Raw genomic sequence first — 18,766 nt, forward strand, 5'->3', positions numbered from 1 at the left:
TAGCTTCTCCACAAAAAGGAATTTAATAGTGGGGACAATAAAGTCTTACTTAGGTTTCTGTTGCTATCCTCAAACATTTTGACCAGAAGCCGCTTGCAGGAGGCAAGGGTTTTCCCCAACTTACAACTCCCAGGTCACATAGTCCATCACTGAAGGCAGGAACTCAGGCAGGAAGCTGGAGGCAGAGAAGAGACCAGGGAGACACGTTGCGTACTGGCTTCCTTCCATGGCTGCTTTTACAGCTGACTTCTTATTCAGCTCTGACCCACCAGCCCAGGGGTTCTGTCCCCACTGAGCTGGGCCTTCCCTCAACCGTCATTATTCAAGATGATACCTTACAGACTGGCCCACTGGGAACCTGATGGGGTCATTTTCTGAACTGAGGCTCCTCTTCCCAGATAATTCTAGCTTATTGCAAGTTGACAGAAACCAACCAGGCAAAAATTTCCCCTCTTAGTTGTGTCTTCCTTTAAGTAATATATAATAGTTTTCAGTACAGACTTTACCGTTTATTAAATTTGTTTATAAGTACTTATGAGTTTTGATAATGCTTGGTTTTTTAATTTTTTTATAATCATAAATAATCCAATCTTTTGTTTTTAAGTATCCGTTACATACTTTGGAGTGCTTTGCTTGTCTATATCTGTGTTTTACATTTTTTAATTGTGCAAGCTGCCTGTGTGTGTGTGTGTGTGTTTGCAAATGTTTGCATCGGCACATGACCTTTCCACAGCATGTATATGGAGGTGAAGGGACAACTGCAGGATTGCCATCTACCCTTCCACCATGTGAGGCTGGCAGGCTTAGAACAAGTGCTTTTTCTCATGGAGTCATATCCCTGCGCCACACCCTACTCTTGCGTAGGAGAAGGTCTCATATAGCATAGGCTAACTGTGAGTTAATTGTGTCCTTGATCATTACCTTGAACTGCCTGGGCCTTTTACTGACAAGTCTTGAATGCCAGATTACAGGCATGCTCCAATATCTGGTCTCTGAGAAAATAATACTATTTTTGATTTTGATAATAAATATCATCCCATAGATTCAAAAAGGATGTTGCTTGCCTCATGTAAAATAGAGGCAAAGCCGGGCTGGCATGTCACTTGGTCAGTAGGGTGCTTCCCTATAACACACAGAGCCCTGTGTTCAGTCGGCGGCCCTGCATGAGCTGAGCGTGGTGATACGTGTGTAGTCTGAGCACTCAGGACCATAAGAGGGTCAGGACTTCTGTAGTCAGTAACGTTCCACTGGGTGTGGGCGTGTGGGTGTATCATTGCGTGTGCTCCATTCTGCTTATCCCCACAGCCATTGATGAACCCTGGTTGTTTCCATTTTCTGGGTATTGTGAAAAATAATGATCATTTGGGTTAAAAACATCTGTGTGACTCCTGATTGCAGTTGTCTTGGGTATATTCTAGTGGTAGAATTGCCTGTTTATATGGCTATTCTTGTGTTTTGAGGAAAGGTCTCCCTCTATAGCCTAGGCTATCCTTGAAACTCACAATGTAACACCAGCTGGCCTTGAACTCATGAAACCCTTCTTCTCTCAGCACCCCCAGCCACCAGTGTTACATCTGTGAGCTACCACATCTGCTTTGCATTTAACCTTTAGAGGAAATTCCCAACTGTGTTTCATGGCTACACCATTTACCCTGCCACCTGCCGTGTGCAAGTCTCCTGTTCTCTGTCTGCCTTAGCCTCATTTTTCCTTTGCTTTGCTGTATGAATCAGGAACATATTCTAATAAGTCAGCATTATCCTATGACTGAATGAGACTGACTATATTTTTCAACTGCTCATAGTGACCTTTTATTTTTAGTTTTAGAGATGTCTATTCAAATTCTTTGTAATTAAAAAAAATTGCCTCAAAAGATTTGGATTGTTTTTTTTTTTTTTTTTGTTTGTTTTTTTTTTTTGGTTTTTCGAGACAGAGTTTCTCTGTGGCTTTGGAGCCTGTCCTGGAACTAGCTCTTGTAGACCAGGCTGGCCTCGAACTCACAGAGATCCGTCTGCCTCTGCCTCCTGAGTGCTGGGATTAAAGGCGTACGCCACCACCGCCCGGCTGGATTGTTCTTTTGATCTTGACACTCCAAAGGCTGACACAGGAAAATTACCATGGTCTGAGGCTAGCTCTAAAAGCAAGTTCTTGACTAACTTGGGCAATATAGTGAGATCCTTTCTCAAACAAAACAAAATTATTCTGTTATAGGAGTTCTTTATTTATTGTGAATATTAAACTCTATTTTACAAGGAAGTATCTCACTGGGAGAACACTTGCCTACCAGATGCAAGGCCTTGGGTTTCATCCCTAGAATGGCACTGGCTCTGGGTAACAGGGTCAAGGTAGGTTTCTTTGACTGGCCCTTTTACCCTACATTACCTGTTTCCTTCTAAGAGTTCTATGGTTTTTTTTTTTAATTAATTCTTGATCCCAGTCATTCCTCGTCCCCTCACATCTGCCTTCCACCTCTGTACACCCGCCCCCATAAATAAAACATTTAGGAGAAAAAAGGGAAAAAAACAGAAAAATTAAAATCTTGTCATGGAAGCTGCAGTGTGACACAGTGGGTCACACTGTCAACCCCTTTGTCCATGTATCTTTACTGGCAGGTGTTCATTGCAGAAAGTCATTGGTCTGGTGTAGGCAGAATTTCTCTGTAACTGCTCAGCTGCTCCCAAATAACCACCCAGAGACTCATTAATTATAAATGTTCAGCCGATAGCTTAGGCATGTTACTAACTAGCTCTTACAACTTAAATTAACCCATTTCAATCAATTACATACTACCACATGGCTCATTGCTTATTGCCTCATTTTGTACATATCCTGTTCCCTCTGCATCTGGCTGGTGACTCCTTTGACTCTACCCTTCTTCTTTCCAGCATTCTCTCTGCCCCCCAAATCCTGCTTAGCTATCAACCAATCAGCTTTTTATTAACAATAAGAGCAATTCATATTTGCAGTGTACAAAGACTTCCCCAGCAATCTCGTTTGAGGCCTCTGGTTTCTACTGCACTACGGATGCCAGGTCTTTCCTAGGACTCTTCCTGGGTGTCCTGCTGTTGTCCTGTGTCATGGAGATCCTACAGCTTAGGGTCTGTGAGCCAGCTTCCTTCATGTGCTCTAGCAGGTCATAGATGGGGTGGATGTAGTTCTAGCCCTGGGTTTGGGCCTGGGAAGCTGTACGGTTGTTCCACCAGATGAGAACTGGGGATAGTTCTCCCATGTTTATAACCTCGGGGCTGGTTCACCCACACCACCACTTACAGGGTTGGCTCTCCTGCATGACCACAAGGTCAGCTCTCCTACCTGCCCAGGCATTGATTTTTCTCTCTTACATTTGTCATTAATTCACTCTGAGTTATCTTTTATGAGTTGGAAGCAAGAATCTAGCTGTGTCCTTTTTCTTGTGCAAAGCCATTTGTTCTCACTCTGGTGGCTGAGAAGGTATTGAAGGGATCCCTCCAGGAGCTGTACAGGGAAGCTGACTATGAGAAGAGATAAGAATGAAAACCCGATCGGCATGGATCAGACTTTGGGGAATCTGATAACAGGCAGTTTATTCCCAACTATAATTTGGCAAAAAAAAGTTTTCTGGTATAATACAATCCCCACTGCACGAGAAAGCATAATTACATTGAAACTCAACTTAGGGTACATGTCATTTCTTCCTAAATGATGGGTTCTGGAAAAGGGCTACCAGTACTAGCTTAAGGGCCTAAGGGTCTGGCCTGGTCTCAGTCACAGGGATAGCATAGAGGTCATTTGGGCTATTAGCTACCTCTGGTCCTGGTTGTAGAAGGTTGGAGGAGCCTCAGGCAACTGGGTCATTTAGATTACTATCCACCTCCAGTCTTGGCTATAGGAGCTTGATATGGCCTGGCCCAACAGATGACACAGACAATCAGGCTGTTAATCACTTCCAGTTCCCAGCTTTCTGAATGAAAGCAGGTTTTACATCCTTCCCATTAGAAAGACAGTTACTTAACATTCCTGGTTTCTCTGGAGATCTCTGGGAGCAAGATACTTCATGCTATGCTTCCAACAAGATGTCTTATTTATTTTGTGAGTCTAGTGAACAACACAGAGTTCCCCCTATGCTTTATGATCTGCAGATGCTGCTGAAGGCAGGATCTTTTATGGGTGTGCTTTCTAAAGAGACGTTAGGACCTCTGAGAAGTTTTGTTCTGAAAACATCTAAAGATCAAAGCACACTTGAGAACTCTCACTTGGGATTCTTGAGTGATGGAAACTATTGATGTGGAAAGTCTTTCCGTATATGTGTTGCTTTGCTGTGCCAGCACGGCAACTGTCATTCTTCTGAGCGAGGGACATCGGGATTAACACACAACACAACTTCAGGTTCTGCAGACAAGCCATTTATTCCATTTTCTCACAAGTATATATAGCCCTCAGCAGGAAGCTCATCACCGTAACTCAATGGCTTAGGGGTAAACATCCTTAGAAACATTGCTGAAAACAAGAGATTGTTCCTGTTTTTGTTTCTGTTTTTCAACCAACTGCAAGAGTGCAAAACAGATCAAGTTGGGGTGCGAAGGCCTGTCCTCTAGGGACCCAACAATGTTTTTATTGGATAATGAATAAAGCTTCTTTGGCCTATGACAGGGCAGAATATAACCAGGCTGAAAGAGATATAGAGAGAGAGTAGGTGGAGTCAAGGAGATGCCATGTAGCTGCTAAAAGAGAAAGACTCCTGCCGGTAGCCCACAACCTTGTGAAGATACATAGATTTATAGAAATGAGTTAATTTAAGATGTAAGAGTTAGTTAATAAGAAGCCTGAGTTAATAGGCCAAACAGTGTTGTAATTAATATAATTTCTGTGTGATTATTTGTGTCTGGGTAACAGGCGAGCATTCTCTGCTTACAAACAATGTGTTGCTTTCCAGACAACCTCTTCGCTAACTTGGACAGGTTCCCGAACCTGAAGGAACTGTCAATGAGACTAACTGGCAAACTGGATGTGCTTTCAGTCATCCCTGGAGATTTCCCAAGCCTCTACCACATGGAGAAGTTATGCATCCAAACTTCTGCAGAGTCTGACATCTCCAAACTGGGTAAGGATGGTGCCTGGATCTCACAGGTCATGTTTCAGCTGGAAAAGCTCCTTAGCTAATAATTGTTAAAACCATTAAATCATCAGTAGCTAAAACATCTGTGGTCCTGACATCATGAACCGTGTCCTGGGGAAGGTGCAGGAACAGCGCTCTTCCTCATGAAGGGGCAGACATTCACTTGTAACCCCGAGGTCTTGACACGACTGTGACTGTCCTGAGCTCCTCACAAATGCTGACTCCCTCTCATCCCCTTGTGAAAGGAAGCACAATGATTATTGCTGGTTTTCAACAGGGAAATTGAGGTCAGCGACTGCTCAGGTTTGTCCAGCTGAGGAAATGCTTCCTCAGAAGAGAAGATTTGAGTCCACAGCCTGAGCTTTAAACTCCCAACATACTTCCTCTCCATGGCAGTTTGTGGGGTTCTTTTTTTGCTGTTGTTTTAGTGGCTCTTGCAGATCTGCCTGCTGAGGAGAAGGAAATCTGACATGGGGCCACCTGGACGATTTCTCCATTTCCCTCCATCCCAGCCTCCTGTGGGAGAACAACTGTGCAGCCATCTTTCTAGAAGATGTCACTTAGCAAATGACTCAGGAACAACCAGACCCTCAATTTAGTAAACTCTGTTATTGAAGACTAAAGAAACATAAACCTGGAGCTGACAAGCAGGTCAATAGCGATTGAGGCAGGGCTTGGTGGCTCATGCGTGTCATCACAGCACTGGGGAGGCTGCCGCGGGACTGTCCCAACTTCAATGACAGCATAGCCATGTGGTGATTTCCAGGCCAACATGACCCACAGAAACAAAACCAACCACAACCAAGTAACCAAAAAAAAAAAAAAAAATCTGCCCAACAAGTTGGGTCAGTGGGTGCTTGCTGCCAAGCCCAGTAAGAAGTGGGGTCTCCGGGATCCCTTAGCAAAAGGATAGAAGAAATTTCCCACAAAATTGTCCTCTGGCAACTGCTTGTGGATTACAGCACTTTTATGTCTTTCCATGCACGCATGCATGCGCATACACACACACCAAATTATTACATTGAAAAATGTTTAAGGTGTGCTTCAGAGTTGTCCTCTCTTCTACGTGACTCTGTTCAGAATTCCTGCTGTGTCAGGGCAGTGTGCAAACACAGACACACCAGGGTGCTGATGCCGCAGGTGAAATATGGAGAGGAGAAAACTGACCCAGAGGGGGCCAGGAACTCGCCCAGGTCATCTGCTCTCCAGTCGGCTGCAGAAGCTGAGCACACGCCCACCGTGGCCTGAGCACTGGATCACCGCGTCACTGCCTGTTTAATTGGTGTGGCTGGGATGATGGATTGAGAAGCCAGTTTGGATAGGAATTTGTAACGTTCTCTAATTTCTGAAAATCCTTCATCTTTTCCAGTTAAATTGATTCAGAACTCTCCAAATCTTCATGTTTTCCGTCTGAAAGATACTTTCTTTTCCGGTTTTGAGTCTCTCATGACTGCACTTGCTTCCTGCAAGAAACTCAGAGAGATTGAGTTTTCTGGACGATACTTTGAAACCATGCCATTTGGTAAGAACTATACAGTGTTGACTTCAGATGCTCCTGTGTACAGTCATTAAATACTCTAGAGTTCAGATGCAACTGATGCCAGAGAAACCGTGACAGCGGTGACTTCAGTGAGGCTTTCCCAGCAGTGAAGTGATCTGTGTCTACAATGTAAACATTCCCTGTGCCTAGTCATAGTAATTCAGTCGGAATATCACACCACCTTCATCACTTTGAGATGCTCTTATTTTCACAGTATTCCTCCATGACACAGGAAACGTATCTGAACTAACTAAATTTATTTTCCCTTTCCTAGTCACTATTTTGCCAAAGTTTGTTTCACTGAAGATATTAGATCTTAAACGCCAACAATTTCCAGATAAGGAAACATCAGAAAAGTTTGGTAAGTTTATAAAACAGTGTTTCTTAAAGTGTTCTTTATCTTCCTCCCTCATCCTCCTTCAGTGAACCCACCACAAAGCGAGCTGTGTACAGCTGTCCCTTGACATCCACGGCAGCTGGGTCCAGGACCTCTGCTGATGTGAACACTAGAAGATCCTCCACTCTGTGGTATAAAATGGTGCCTTTTTACCCATGACCCTACATTTCCTCCATATACTTTAACCATCTCTTAACTGCTTACAGTGCCTAATGCAATGTAAATATTGTTGCTCTGTGTTGCTCTGGGAATAATGATGAGGGGGAAATGTCTGTACACGTTTGGCACAGACACGATTTTTAAAAATTGAACCATTGGTTGGTGGAATCTACTGATACAGAGGGTCTGCTGTTCCAGCTATGCCGGTCCTTAGGAGGACACCAAAATGATGCTCAGAATCACTATTGACTCCTTAGAGTCACTGACTTCTTAGGAGAGACATTGACCATGACCACTGTGCCAATTCATTTGTCCCTCATCCATTCCAAATATTCTATGTCCTGTTTGTTCCAAAGGTTTCAGAATACATGCTAAGACTTCTGTTTAGTTCAAGAAAAGTAATCTGTAATAAATCATACTGAGCAAAATGATAAGCGTAGAGAGATTATAAACTTTTTGAGTTAAAAAATCATTTAGAAAAGTAATGTGCTTCCCTGGCAAACATGAGCAGGGAGATGATGGTGGTATGGGGTAGAGAGCTCTGTCTTCACAGCGCTCCCAGACTTTAGTGTGCGTAAGGAGGGCCTGACCCCTTTCTCCTCCCTTCTGTGGAGGCAGCTGATGTGTGCTTTCTTTGATTTTTGGAGGTAGTCAGGTGTGGGAAAGCAGCAGCGACAACATCCTGTCATTGTCATGTGTCACAGGTTAACTGCACGCTGACTATAATGAGAGCTTCCCCGAATATTACAAATTATTATTTGTAATAATTTATAAACATTAAAATAGGAAGCTGGCTAGCCCAGACAGAAGGAAGCAAGTATTTGGCTTCTGGTACCCAGCTTGGAATGAATCCTTAATGAAGCAAATTATTTTTATTTTTTAAAAATGAGTGGCTGGGCGGTGGTGGCGCACGCCTTTAATCCCAGCACTCAGGAGGCAGAGGCAGGCGGATCTCTGAGTTAGAGGCCAGCCTGGTCTACAAGAGCTAGTTCCAGGACAGGCTCTAAAAAAGCTGCAGAGAAACCCTGTCTCGAAAAAACCAAAAAAAAAAAAAATGAGTACATATATATATTGTCACAAAGTGAATTTGAGAATTTTCCTCAGAGAGGTCTGCTGAAAATATAGATTTTTTTTTTTCAGGAAAAAAAAATGCTTGGAAGGTGGCCCAGCAAGGAGAAGCTTGGCTCCAAGATTGACAACCTGAGTTGGATCCCTGGGACCCATACAATGGAAGGAGAAAGCTGTCCTCTGCCCCTAAACCCCTAAACCCATACTATGCCACACACCTGTCAACATACACACATGCACACGATAAATACATACAGATGTAATTTAAGTTGTTTTTTAAATGTCAGGAAGAAAGAATCACAAGTTGGAAATATTGGTGCAGACTCAGTTTGTTAGCACATAAGCATACATGAGTCCATATACGTATATAAAAATCTAGGTTTCTCTACACAGGAATCTCTTGGGATTGTCACGCAAGAGACCAGAATGTGCTTTACTAGTAATAGACACCAGTACTCAGCTGCTCACTTCTTTTCTGTTTTAAACAATCTGTTTTCTTGGTGGCGCACACCTTTAATCCCAGCACTCGGGAGGCAGAGGCAGGAGGATCTCTGAGTTCGAGGCCAGCCTGGTCTACAAGAGCTAGTTCCAGGACAGGCTCTAGAAACTACAGGGAAACCCTGTCTCGAAAAAAAAATCTGTTTTCTGTACACAGAGCTGGGATCATTTCTTTCAGTGAGTAGATGGCTTAAGTAACCCATTTGAAAAAGATCACTTTTAGAACCTGGGAGTGGTGGCATATGCCCATGACCCAGCAGTAGGAGATTGAGGCAGGGGGATTATGAGTTCCAGGCCAGCCTGAGCTGTCTTTTAAAAGCTCAAAACAAAGCATTCAACCCAACTGATGAATCTTCTATCCCATGCATACTGATATAAGCGCTGTTCGTACAGATGGGAACTGAAATTTCATAGCCAGCTTTGCTGCTCTAGGCAGATATGACAAGAACAAGACAGTCCCTGAGTTTTCATAGGTGGCTTGGGAGACTGCTGGCTACCATTCTTGCTTTGCTTTTATAGAAACAATGGTGTAAAGACAAGGCTCAGTTATCGTACGTTTGTGACTGCGTACATGTGTGCAGGTCAAGAGGTGGTGGGGGTGGAAGCCAGGGTCTCAAGCATGCTAAGCAAGCACTGACTGTGTCTCTCTGTCCCTGCCAAATCCCTGGACTTGGTTTCTCTCTCTCTCTCTCTCTCTCTCTCTCTCTCTCTCTCTCTCTCTCTCTCTCTCTCTCTCTCTCTCTCTCTCTCTCTCTCCGTCTCTCTCTCTCTCTCTCTCTCTCTCTCTCTCTCTCTCTTTGGCTTTTTTGAGACAGGTTTCTCTGTAGTTTTGGAGCTTGTCCTGGAACTAGCTCTTGTAGACCAGGGTGTCCTCGAATTCACAGAGATTCACCTGCCTCTGCCTCCCAAGTGCTGGGATTAAAGGTGTGTGCCACCACCACCTGGCTTTTTTTTAAGATTTATTTTATTTATTATGTATACAGTGCTCTGTCTGCATGTATAACTGGAGGCCAGAAGAGGGCACCAGATCTCATTACAGATGGTTTTGAGCCAACATGTGGTTGCTGAGAATTGAACTCAGGACCTCTGGAAGAACAGTCAGGGCTCTTATCCTCTGAGTCATCTCTCCAACCCTGCCTGACTTGATTTCTAAATACCTGCTCCTAAAAGAACCGGAGTTCTGTGGAGATGTGATTCATTCAAGAACCGAAACAGGAAAAGCCAAAGATGAACCTAGAACATTGGTCCAAGCCAGAAAGTTTTCAAAAATAGTTTCTGTGGGGCCTCAGGAGTAGAGTTAGTGATTACGTGACGTACAATGTCCTGCTAAGCAAGAGTGAACTTGGGAAGGAAGGCTGCGACGGTGTTGGACCATGCTTTAATGCCCAGTGTGGGTCCTCTCAGTGTGCAATCACTAGGAAGATGGCAGGAGGTGGGATGGTAAAGAAGGGTGTGGAGTGGAGGCTTTGTGGAGTCAGCAGAGTGACCTGAGACCAAAGGAAACCTGGTTGTGGGAAAGGAAGTGGAATGGAGAGGCAGCCTGGACTCCCATAAAGAGACAGGTTAGGGAGGGTGGAGGAGCCAGCTGCAGAGAGCAGCATGAACAGCTATGTGCTGACCCCTTCTCTTTTCTGTGGAGAGGAAGTGACCAGGAGGGTGGGGCTCTAGACTGCAGATGTCCAGGTCATAGCTGCTCACGATGGGACAGCTGCTGAGGATGGCTTTGTCGTGTCTCCCACAGCCCAGGCTCTGGGTTCTCTCAGGAACCTGGAGGAACTGCTCCTTCCCACTGGGGACGGGATCCAGCAAGTGGCCAGACTGATTGTCCGGCGGTGTCTGCAGCTTCAGTGTCTCCGAGTTCTTGTCTTTCACCACACCTTGGATGACGACAGTGTGATAGAAATCGGTGAGTTTCAAGGGTTTCCTCTTGGACAAAGGCCAGCGTCATCCATCGCTGAGCTGCCTGCTGCAAGTGTCTATGAGAACATCCGACTCCCGCAGTGACCAGTGTCCTTCCTCACTTCCTCTCTCATTCTGCCACATCTCCTGCCCTTCTGCACGATTTGGGTTCATCCCGGTCAGACTGGGCAGGCTGACAGCCTCTTTGGGGGAGCTATAGAAGCCATCCAGTCTGTGGGCTTGCTTTTCCAGTGCTAGGGCTCACTCATGCATGCTAGGCCAGTGTCCTACACTTCACTACAGCCCCCACAAATCTGTATGGTGTTTCACAAACCTGGCAGGATACTCTTTTTATTAGGTAAGTATTTACAATATGTATAGGAAGCTGTAAGAGTCTGCAGTGAAGAGCTGAACAAGATTCTCCAGTTCAGTCTTAGAAATTTTGCTATCCGAGTACAGTTAAAGCAGGACTGGAACACAGACCATCACCAATGCCAGAAGCCTAGGTTCATTCAGTCCCTAAAGAAATATTAATGGATCTCTGACACTCTCTACCTTCCTTATAGTTCTAGTTTGTCTTTCTGTCTCCAAGCGAGCTGCACAGCACGTGCAGGGCTGTGAGATCTTCCTGGTAGACCAGCTCTTTACTCGTGGTGGCGATTCCTGCCTTACTCCCACTTCCTGTATATTAAGATGTGTGTCCTGCATCCTTTCCATGTCTTTTCCCTGCTTTTAAATCTATGTACCGTAAATTTAAAGTGAGTCTCTTCTATGGTTCCATAGTTAGATTTTACAGGTTGAATCTAGGAAGGAGTTCTGTTGGTAAAGCTCTTGCATGAAGCCCTGGGCCTGATCCCTAGTACAACATACAAACAGGCATAGTGGTTATAGTGGCGCACATCTGTAACAGCAGCACTTAAGAGGTAGATGCAAGAGGACCATCATCATCCAGCTCATGATCCTTGCCTATACCGTGACCTAGGGCCCCACATGTGCTGCAGGAGACCCTGTCTCAAAACAATAAAAAAAAAAACCCACAGTCACCAAAATAATAAATAATAATAAACTATGCAAATCTGAGGTTGCAGAGATGCCTAAGTCTGTGAGGTGCCTCCCGTTCCCTCAAGGAGTGCTCAGTGCAACATGCAGCAAACTCCCAGGAGGGGGCACTAGGGAGCTGAGGATAGGAGAGTCCATAGCACTTACTAGCCAGACAATCCAAGGGAATTTTTGAGCTCCGGTTCAGCAAAAGACTCTCTGGTGGACGAGATTGGGCGTGTTCAGGGTGGCATGGCCATAGATCAGAGAAGCTAGACGACAAAGAGGACCCTAAGAGAGGCATACATGGATCTAATCTACATGGGAAGTAGGAAAAAGACAAGATCTCCTGAGTAAATTGGGAGCATGGGGATCATGGGAGAAGGTAGAAGGGGAGGGGGATGAAAGGGGGAGAGCAGAGAAAAATATATAGCCCAATAAAAACAATTTAAAAAGAAAGACTGAGTGAGGTAACCCAGACACAGAAAGACAATTATCGCATGTACTCACTCATAAGTGGTTTTTAAACATAAAGCAAAGAAAGCTAGCCTACAAACCACAATCCCAGAGAACTTAGACAATAATGTGGACATGAAGGGAGACTTACATAGATCTAATCTACATGGGAAGTAGAAAGTAGAAGACGACAAGATCTCCTGAGTAAATTGGGAGCATGGGGACCTTGGGGGAGGGGAGAGGCAGCTAGGGGAGCAGAGAAAAATGTAAAGCTCAATAAATATCAATAATAAAAAAAAAAGACTGGTCTCAAAAAGCAGGGTGGAGAGTAACTGAGACAACATCTATCATTAACTTCTGGTCCCCACAAATACCCACATGTACATGTGCATCACACACACCCCCGACACTTCCCCCCCCCCGACCCACACACACGCATACAGAAATTTTAAAAATAAAAATCAATCCAGCCTGGAGTGGTGGCACACACCTTTAATCTCAGCACTTGGGAGGCAGAGGCAGGAGGATATCTGTGAGTTTGAGGCCAGCCTGGTCTACAGAGCAAGTTCCAAGATAGTCAGAGCTATACACAGGGAAACCCTTCTCGAAAATCCAAGGGTAAAAAAGTTCAATTCATTAATCCTTTATTTACATTGAATATATTTGTAACTACAGTTGAATATTTACTTTTTTGGTTTTTTTTTTTTTTTTTTTTTTTTTTTTATTTTGAGAAAGTGACTGTTGACGGATAGGTCCAGACTGTTCTTTACCTTGTTATGTAGCCCTCGATAGCACTGAACCTGTGATCCTCTTTCTTCAGCCTCCCCAGAGGATGGCAGGGATTTCTATTTTTATTTGGTATTGGTTTCTTTATTTATTCCATAGGATATGTGTTCTTTTCTGCTTTTTTGCTTCCTGTATTTATTAATTTATTCATTACACATTCTCCTTTACTCTAGTGGGTGGTGAGGTAGGGTCTATTTCTGCAACCCAGGCTGGTTTCAAACTTACATGTAACTCAAGTCGGCTTTGCATCTAGAGCCATCCTCCTGCCTCCAATCTCAGGGCTTGCTGTGGCATTCGTAGCTCCAGCTCCAGTTTCCTCTTTCAGTGTCATCTCAGATAATAAAAAATTGCAATTTTAATAATATAAATTAATATACAAATGAATATTTTACTACTTTATGAGTCTGGTAGGTGTTCATGGAATATTTAAATTCCATTTATCTGGGTTGTCAAGATGGCTTAGCAGGTAAAAGGCTTACTGCCAAGCCTGAAGACTTAAGTTTGGTCCCACATGAAGGAAACTGACTATCCAAGATTGTTCTCCAACCTTCACATCTATGTTGTGGCGTGCGGACAGAGAGAGACACACACATACACACACACACACACACACACACACACAAATAAAAATACTTATACTCACCTTCTATCTCTTTGCATGTCATTTTTTCAGTTTCTATATTCATTTTAACTCTTCAACCAGTATTTTAAATAGTTCTGGCTTTAGTATTCTCAAACTAGGTTTGCTTATTCATTCATTATTTATTTATTATTTATTGTTTTGAGACAGGGTATCCTATGTAGTAGCCTAGACTGGTAACAAACTTGCAGTGACCTTCCCACTTCCGTGTCTGCTACAAAGTACTCATTCACGGCTGCTGTTGCTCCTGAGCCTCCCACACTCCCATTCACCAGGGTCCTTGTCCTTCTGCCTGAAGGACTCTGTTACCATTTCTTCTACTCTGGGTCAGCTGGTCACGACTTTTCTCCCATTTCAATGATGTGGAAATGGCTTTTGCCTTTGTCTTTTCAATTCTTCCCTAGCACATTCTGTTCTGAAGTCACTCCCACTTGGGTTTCTGCCTGCATCATTTCTTTTGTTTAGTGCCAGTTCTCAGTGTTTTCATGAGATGATGTCCTCATCCGTGAGGGGTCTTTTCCCCAGCTCAGTAGTTCTTAAGATTTGCTTTTTTTTTTTCTCTAACAGAGTCTCACTGCATAGCCCAGGCTGGCCTAGAACTCCTGATCCTCCTGCTTCGGCATCCAGAGCAGCTAGAGCTAGAAGCTTTGCTTTGTGGCAGTCAACATAAACTTTATTTTGTCTTCCCAAAGTCCATAGGTTGAAGTCCGAACCCCAAAGTGACTGCCCTTGGACATAGTCACAGCCACCAAGCCAACTGAAACAGCAGCTGTGCCCAGCTGGGGGCCTGTGGAGGAACTGATGGAATTTGAGGCTGGACAACTTTTTGTCCAAATTCTCCTTCATGTTTCCTTCTGCATACAGCAGAACTCAACCCGATTTGGGGCTAGGGAAGTCTGTGGATGTGAGGTTACTGCTAAGACCTTAAATAAGATGGTGGAGGCATGGTTGGGAGAGGAGGCACTGGGACTTTTTTTTTCTTTTCTTTTTTTTTCTTTTTTTGGTTTTTCGAGACAGGGTTTCCCTGTAGTTTCTAGAGCCTGTCCTGGAGCTAGCTCTTGTAGACCAGGCTGGCCTCAAGCTCAGAGATCCGCCTGCCTCTGCCTCCCGAGTGCTGGGATTAAAGGTGTGCGCCACCACCGCCCGGCCACTGGGACATTTTTGAATAGTAAAATCTCTTGTGTCCTAGAACCAGGTCCATTTGAAGAACTTTTAAAACTAAGCCCAGAAGCCAGGCAGCGGTGACCCACACCTTTAATCCCAGCATTTGGGAGGCAGAGGCAGGTGGATCTCTGTGAGACTGAGGCCAGCCTGGCCTGCAGGACAAGTTCCAGGAGAGGCTCCAAAGCTACACAGAGAAACCCTGTCTCATAAAAGAAAACAAACAAAAAACAAAAACAAACAAACAAACAGCCCAGAAGTGTCAGGAGCGAGAGGCAGGAGTTCTAAAACAGACTGGAGAAGAAAGGAGAGGTTCTGCTGGGGTGTGCTTCATGGGTGTGTTACAGAGGCACACACCTGTAGTCTCGGGACTCAGGAGGCAGAGGCAGGTAGAGCTCTGTAGAAGTGCACGGTCAGCCTAGTCTACACAGTGAGTTCCATGTCAGAAAGAGCTCCATAGTGAAAGCCTGTCTAAAAAAGTCAATGAACAGAGCAGGGACCACAGTTTTAATCTGACAATTAAAACTGAAGCAAAAGCACTGCTAGGTCCCCACTCCCAGTCATAGCCTCGGGTTGAGACCTTACCCTGTCTTGCATTTTCTACAGAATGGTAAGTAACCAGGAAGTCATTTGGGCAAACCGAAGAGCAGTTACAGCCAAAGGACAAGCTTTTAGAACTGTCACCTTCCTTTCTCTGCAGAAAGGGAGACACTGTTGGCACAGTTTCTCAGTCCCCTATGCTGTAGCCTGTTCCATAGCTGTGCCCTGCCCTATGTCCTTCTGTGAGACCAGAAGAGAAGTTTGCATTACCCTGACAGCCTGATGGAGGAGGGTCATCTGTCTATGTGTTACTTTCATTGGTTAATAAAGAAACTGCCTTGGCCCTTTAATAGAACCAAAAATTAGGTAGGCGGAGTAGACAGAACAGAATTGTGGGAGAAAGCAGAGTCAGACAGACACTTCAGGCAGACGCCATAGCTCTCCTCTTCGAGATGGATGCAGGCTAAGATCCTTCCCGGTAAGACACCACCTTGTGGTGCTACACAGATTACTAAATATGGGTTAAAGCAAGATATAAAACTTAGCCAATAAGAGGCTAAAACTAATGGGCCAGGCAATGTTTAAAAGAATATAGTTTCCGTATAATTATTTCAGGTAAAGCTAGCCAGGTGGCGGGAAGCAGCCTGCTGCTCCCATCACAACAGCCAAAGCTCCACACTCGACTGCCCAGTTTCTGCTTCCTCCTGTATCAACCAAGCAGCTCTTTAGGGTTTTCAAAGAATGACCTTTAAAACATATTTAAAGTCAAGCATTTTAGCACATGCCTTTAATCCCAGATGTTAGAACGCAGAAGTAGGCAGATGTGAGTTCTAGGCCAGCCTCATCTACATGAGTTAGTTCTAGACCAGACTCATCTACATAAGTGAATTCTAGGCCAGCCTCATCTACATAATAAGTTCTAGGCCAGCCTCATCTATATAAGTGAGTTCTAGGCCAGCCCCATCTACATAATAAGTTCTAGGCCAGCCAGGACTGTGTAGTAGGACCCGGTCTTGGGAGGAAATGCTGAGCAATCCCTGCTCTCATAGGTGGGTAATAACTCTGTAAGCTTTATTCACATCCTTGGCATTTAGTCTTCATAAATATTTTGGTTTGCTCTCTTTCCAGCAAAGGGAGCAACCAGCGGAGGTCTCCAGAAACTTGAGAACTTAGATCTTTCAATGAATCACAAGATCACAGAGGAAGGGTACAGAAATTTCTTTCAAGTCCTGGACAACCTGCCAAACTTGCAAAACCTGGATGTTTCCAGGCATCTCCCAGAACGCATCCAAGTTCAGGCCACCACTGTCAAGGCTCTGAGTCAGTGTGTGTCCCGACTGCCCAGCCTCACCAGGCTCGGGATGCTCAGTTGGCTCCTGGATGAAGAGGATCTCAGGGTGATTAATGCTGTGAAGGAAAGACACCCTCAGTCTAAACGCTTGATTGTTCACTGGAGGTGGGTAGTGCCCTTCTCTCCTGTCATTCAGAAGTGAAGGATGCAGCCGAAGATTACTGTCAGGTCTCAAAACTCAATTTTCTAACACATTTCACTCTAGACAAGCAGGGTGTACCCAGAACTTAAGAGACTGGGACAGTAGGATCAAGAGGTTGAATCCAGCCTGGATTGTTAACAAGACCTTAGCAGAACCTAACTATTATATACAAGACTACTTCTAAACTGCATCAGGCTGGTAACTGAAAACCTACATGCCCATCACTGAACTTAGGAGCTATGAAAAGCAGGCCTTGCCAGTCCTCCTGTCTAAAGACTAGAGCTAGTCAAGTTCATTCCTAGAACCCTCCATGTCAAGGTCAACAGGAAGGGCAGGGAAAGGAACATTGATCTATGTAAAAGCCATAATGTGGATGGAGTATTTGATGGAGGTAAGAAATGGCCAGTTTAAGGATGAGTCAGTCCCACGCACGATGAAGCACAAGTCGACTTTACCACAGGATGCAGACAACTCCTTCCAGAGATGCTATTGTCTTCTGTGCACTCACCAGCCTCAGTGTGGCAATGCTTGCTTATACCATCTCTCATCCACGGCCAACATGAGGAAGACATTGGACCTAGAGAAAACTGCTTTTGTTATAGAGGATTTAGGGAGTTACATATATTATGATAGCTTTATAATTTTGTTGAGAATCCACTCTTTTATGTGATTTAATCTCGTATTTCTGGATATTAACTTGATTGTGGTAATTGTCATTGCTCTAGAGGCGGTGGGACCTGGGAGAATGGAGCCAATAAATGAGGTGTACCAAAGTCTCAAACAATTGCCAGCTTTATTCAGAGCAGCAAACAGTTTATACTCGTGAGGGTTAAAAGAGGTCACCTTGGGGCTGGAGAGATGGCTCAGTGGTTAAGAGCTTTGCCTGCTCTTCCAAAAGTCCTGAGTTCAATTCCCAGCAACATGTGCTGACAACCATCTGTAACGAGATTTGGTGCCCTCTTCTGGCCTACAGGGATACACACAGACAGAACACTGAATACATAATAAAAATATAAATCAGAGAGAGAGAGAGAGAGAGAGAGAGAGAGAGAGAGAGAGAGAGAGAGAGAGAGAGAGAGAGAGGTCACATGAGTAAGTTAAGTTCTCTTGAGTTCAAGCTGTGTACAATAACAAGAACAAGCCACACATGGCAAAAACATGGTTTTCTATAAAGCAGCAATTCTCAACCTTTGTGGGTCAAACGACCACTTTCACAGTGGTTGCCTAAGACCACTGGAAAACACAGATATTTATATCACAATTCATAACAGTAGTAAAACTAGTTATGAAGTAGCAATGAAAGTAATTTTATGGTTGGGCACAATATGAAGAACCGTGTTAAAGGACTGCAACATTAGGAAGGCTGAGGACCACTCTAAAGAGGCAATATAAAGGTTGGCTTAAGCATTCAATTGAATAACAACGCAAACAATAATGAGTGATCTGAAGTAAACTCACTCCTATCTGCTACACCTGGGAGGAGCATGAAATCACATTCCAAAAACAATTCCATGTTTTGAAGAAACTGAGGTCACGAGACTCGTGTTTTCTTGGCTCGCGTAAGTTTATCCCATTTTTCTCCCTTTATTAAAACTGGTTTATTCTAAAAGGACTATTTTTGGTTATTTCCAAATTCCTCCGACCGCCGCTACATAATATTTGGTTAGAAGTTAACTGGATATATTAATAATTAAATTTAACCTGAAAATTAACCAATGAAGTTGTACCAAATCTATAACAACCAATAGTCGTGAAAGGTAATAGCCCCTTCTAAAAGCTCACGTATTTTGCAAAGCTACTTACTAGGTACTGACTGTTCATTAATTTAATAATACTTACTTGATGGCTAATATACTAGGCACATAGGGAGTTTATAAACTTAGTTTATCTAGCCAAAACTTATTCTGTTTCTACAGTAGTGGAGATGAAACCCAGGGCCTTGTACAAATTCTACTATGGGCTCCATCTGAGCAGAGCTGACATACTGACCTTTTCCTC

General features: G+C 44.0%; 1 protein-coding gene across 6 annotated transcripts in view; it reads left to right on the forward strand.

Annotated features, from left to right (window-relative positions):
- The window catches only part of LOC119808871 (NLR family apoptosis inhibitory protein), a 45,103-nt gene extending 27,554 nt beyond the window's left edge, over nucleotides 1–17,549 (forward strand). For all 6 annotated transcript variants that reach the window (XM_038321378.1, XM_038321375.1, XM_038321379.1 and 3 more), the window contains 5 exons: nucleotides 4,911–5,078; nucleotides 6,463–6,615; nucleotides 6,908–6,994; nucleotides 10,497–10,661; nucleotides 16,404–17,549. In XM_038321378.1, the coding sequence (XP_038177306.1) occupies nucleotides 4,911–5,078; nucleotides 6,463–6,615; nucleotides 6,908–6,994; nucleotides 10,497–10,661; nucleotides 16,404–16,768 (938 nt within the window). In that variant the 3' untranslated portion in view covers nucleotides 16,769–17,549. The remainder of the gene's footprint in view (nucleotides 1–4,910; nucleotides 5,079–6,462; nucleotides 6,616–6,907; nucleotides 6,995–10,496; nucleotides 10,662–16,403) is intronic.
- Nucleotides 17,550–18,766: the final 1,217 nt, after the last annotated feature.

This window comes from Arvicola amphibius, chromosome 3 (genome assembly GCF_903992535.2).
Source record: "Arvicola amphibius chromosome 3, mArvAmp1.2, whole genome shotgun sequence".
NCBI classification, from domain to species: domain Eukaryota; kingdom Metazoa; phylum Chordata; class Mammalia; order Rodentia; family Cricetidae; genus Arvicola; species Arvicola amphibius.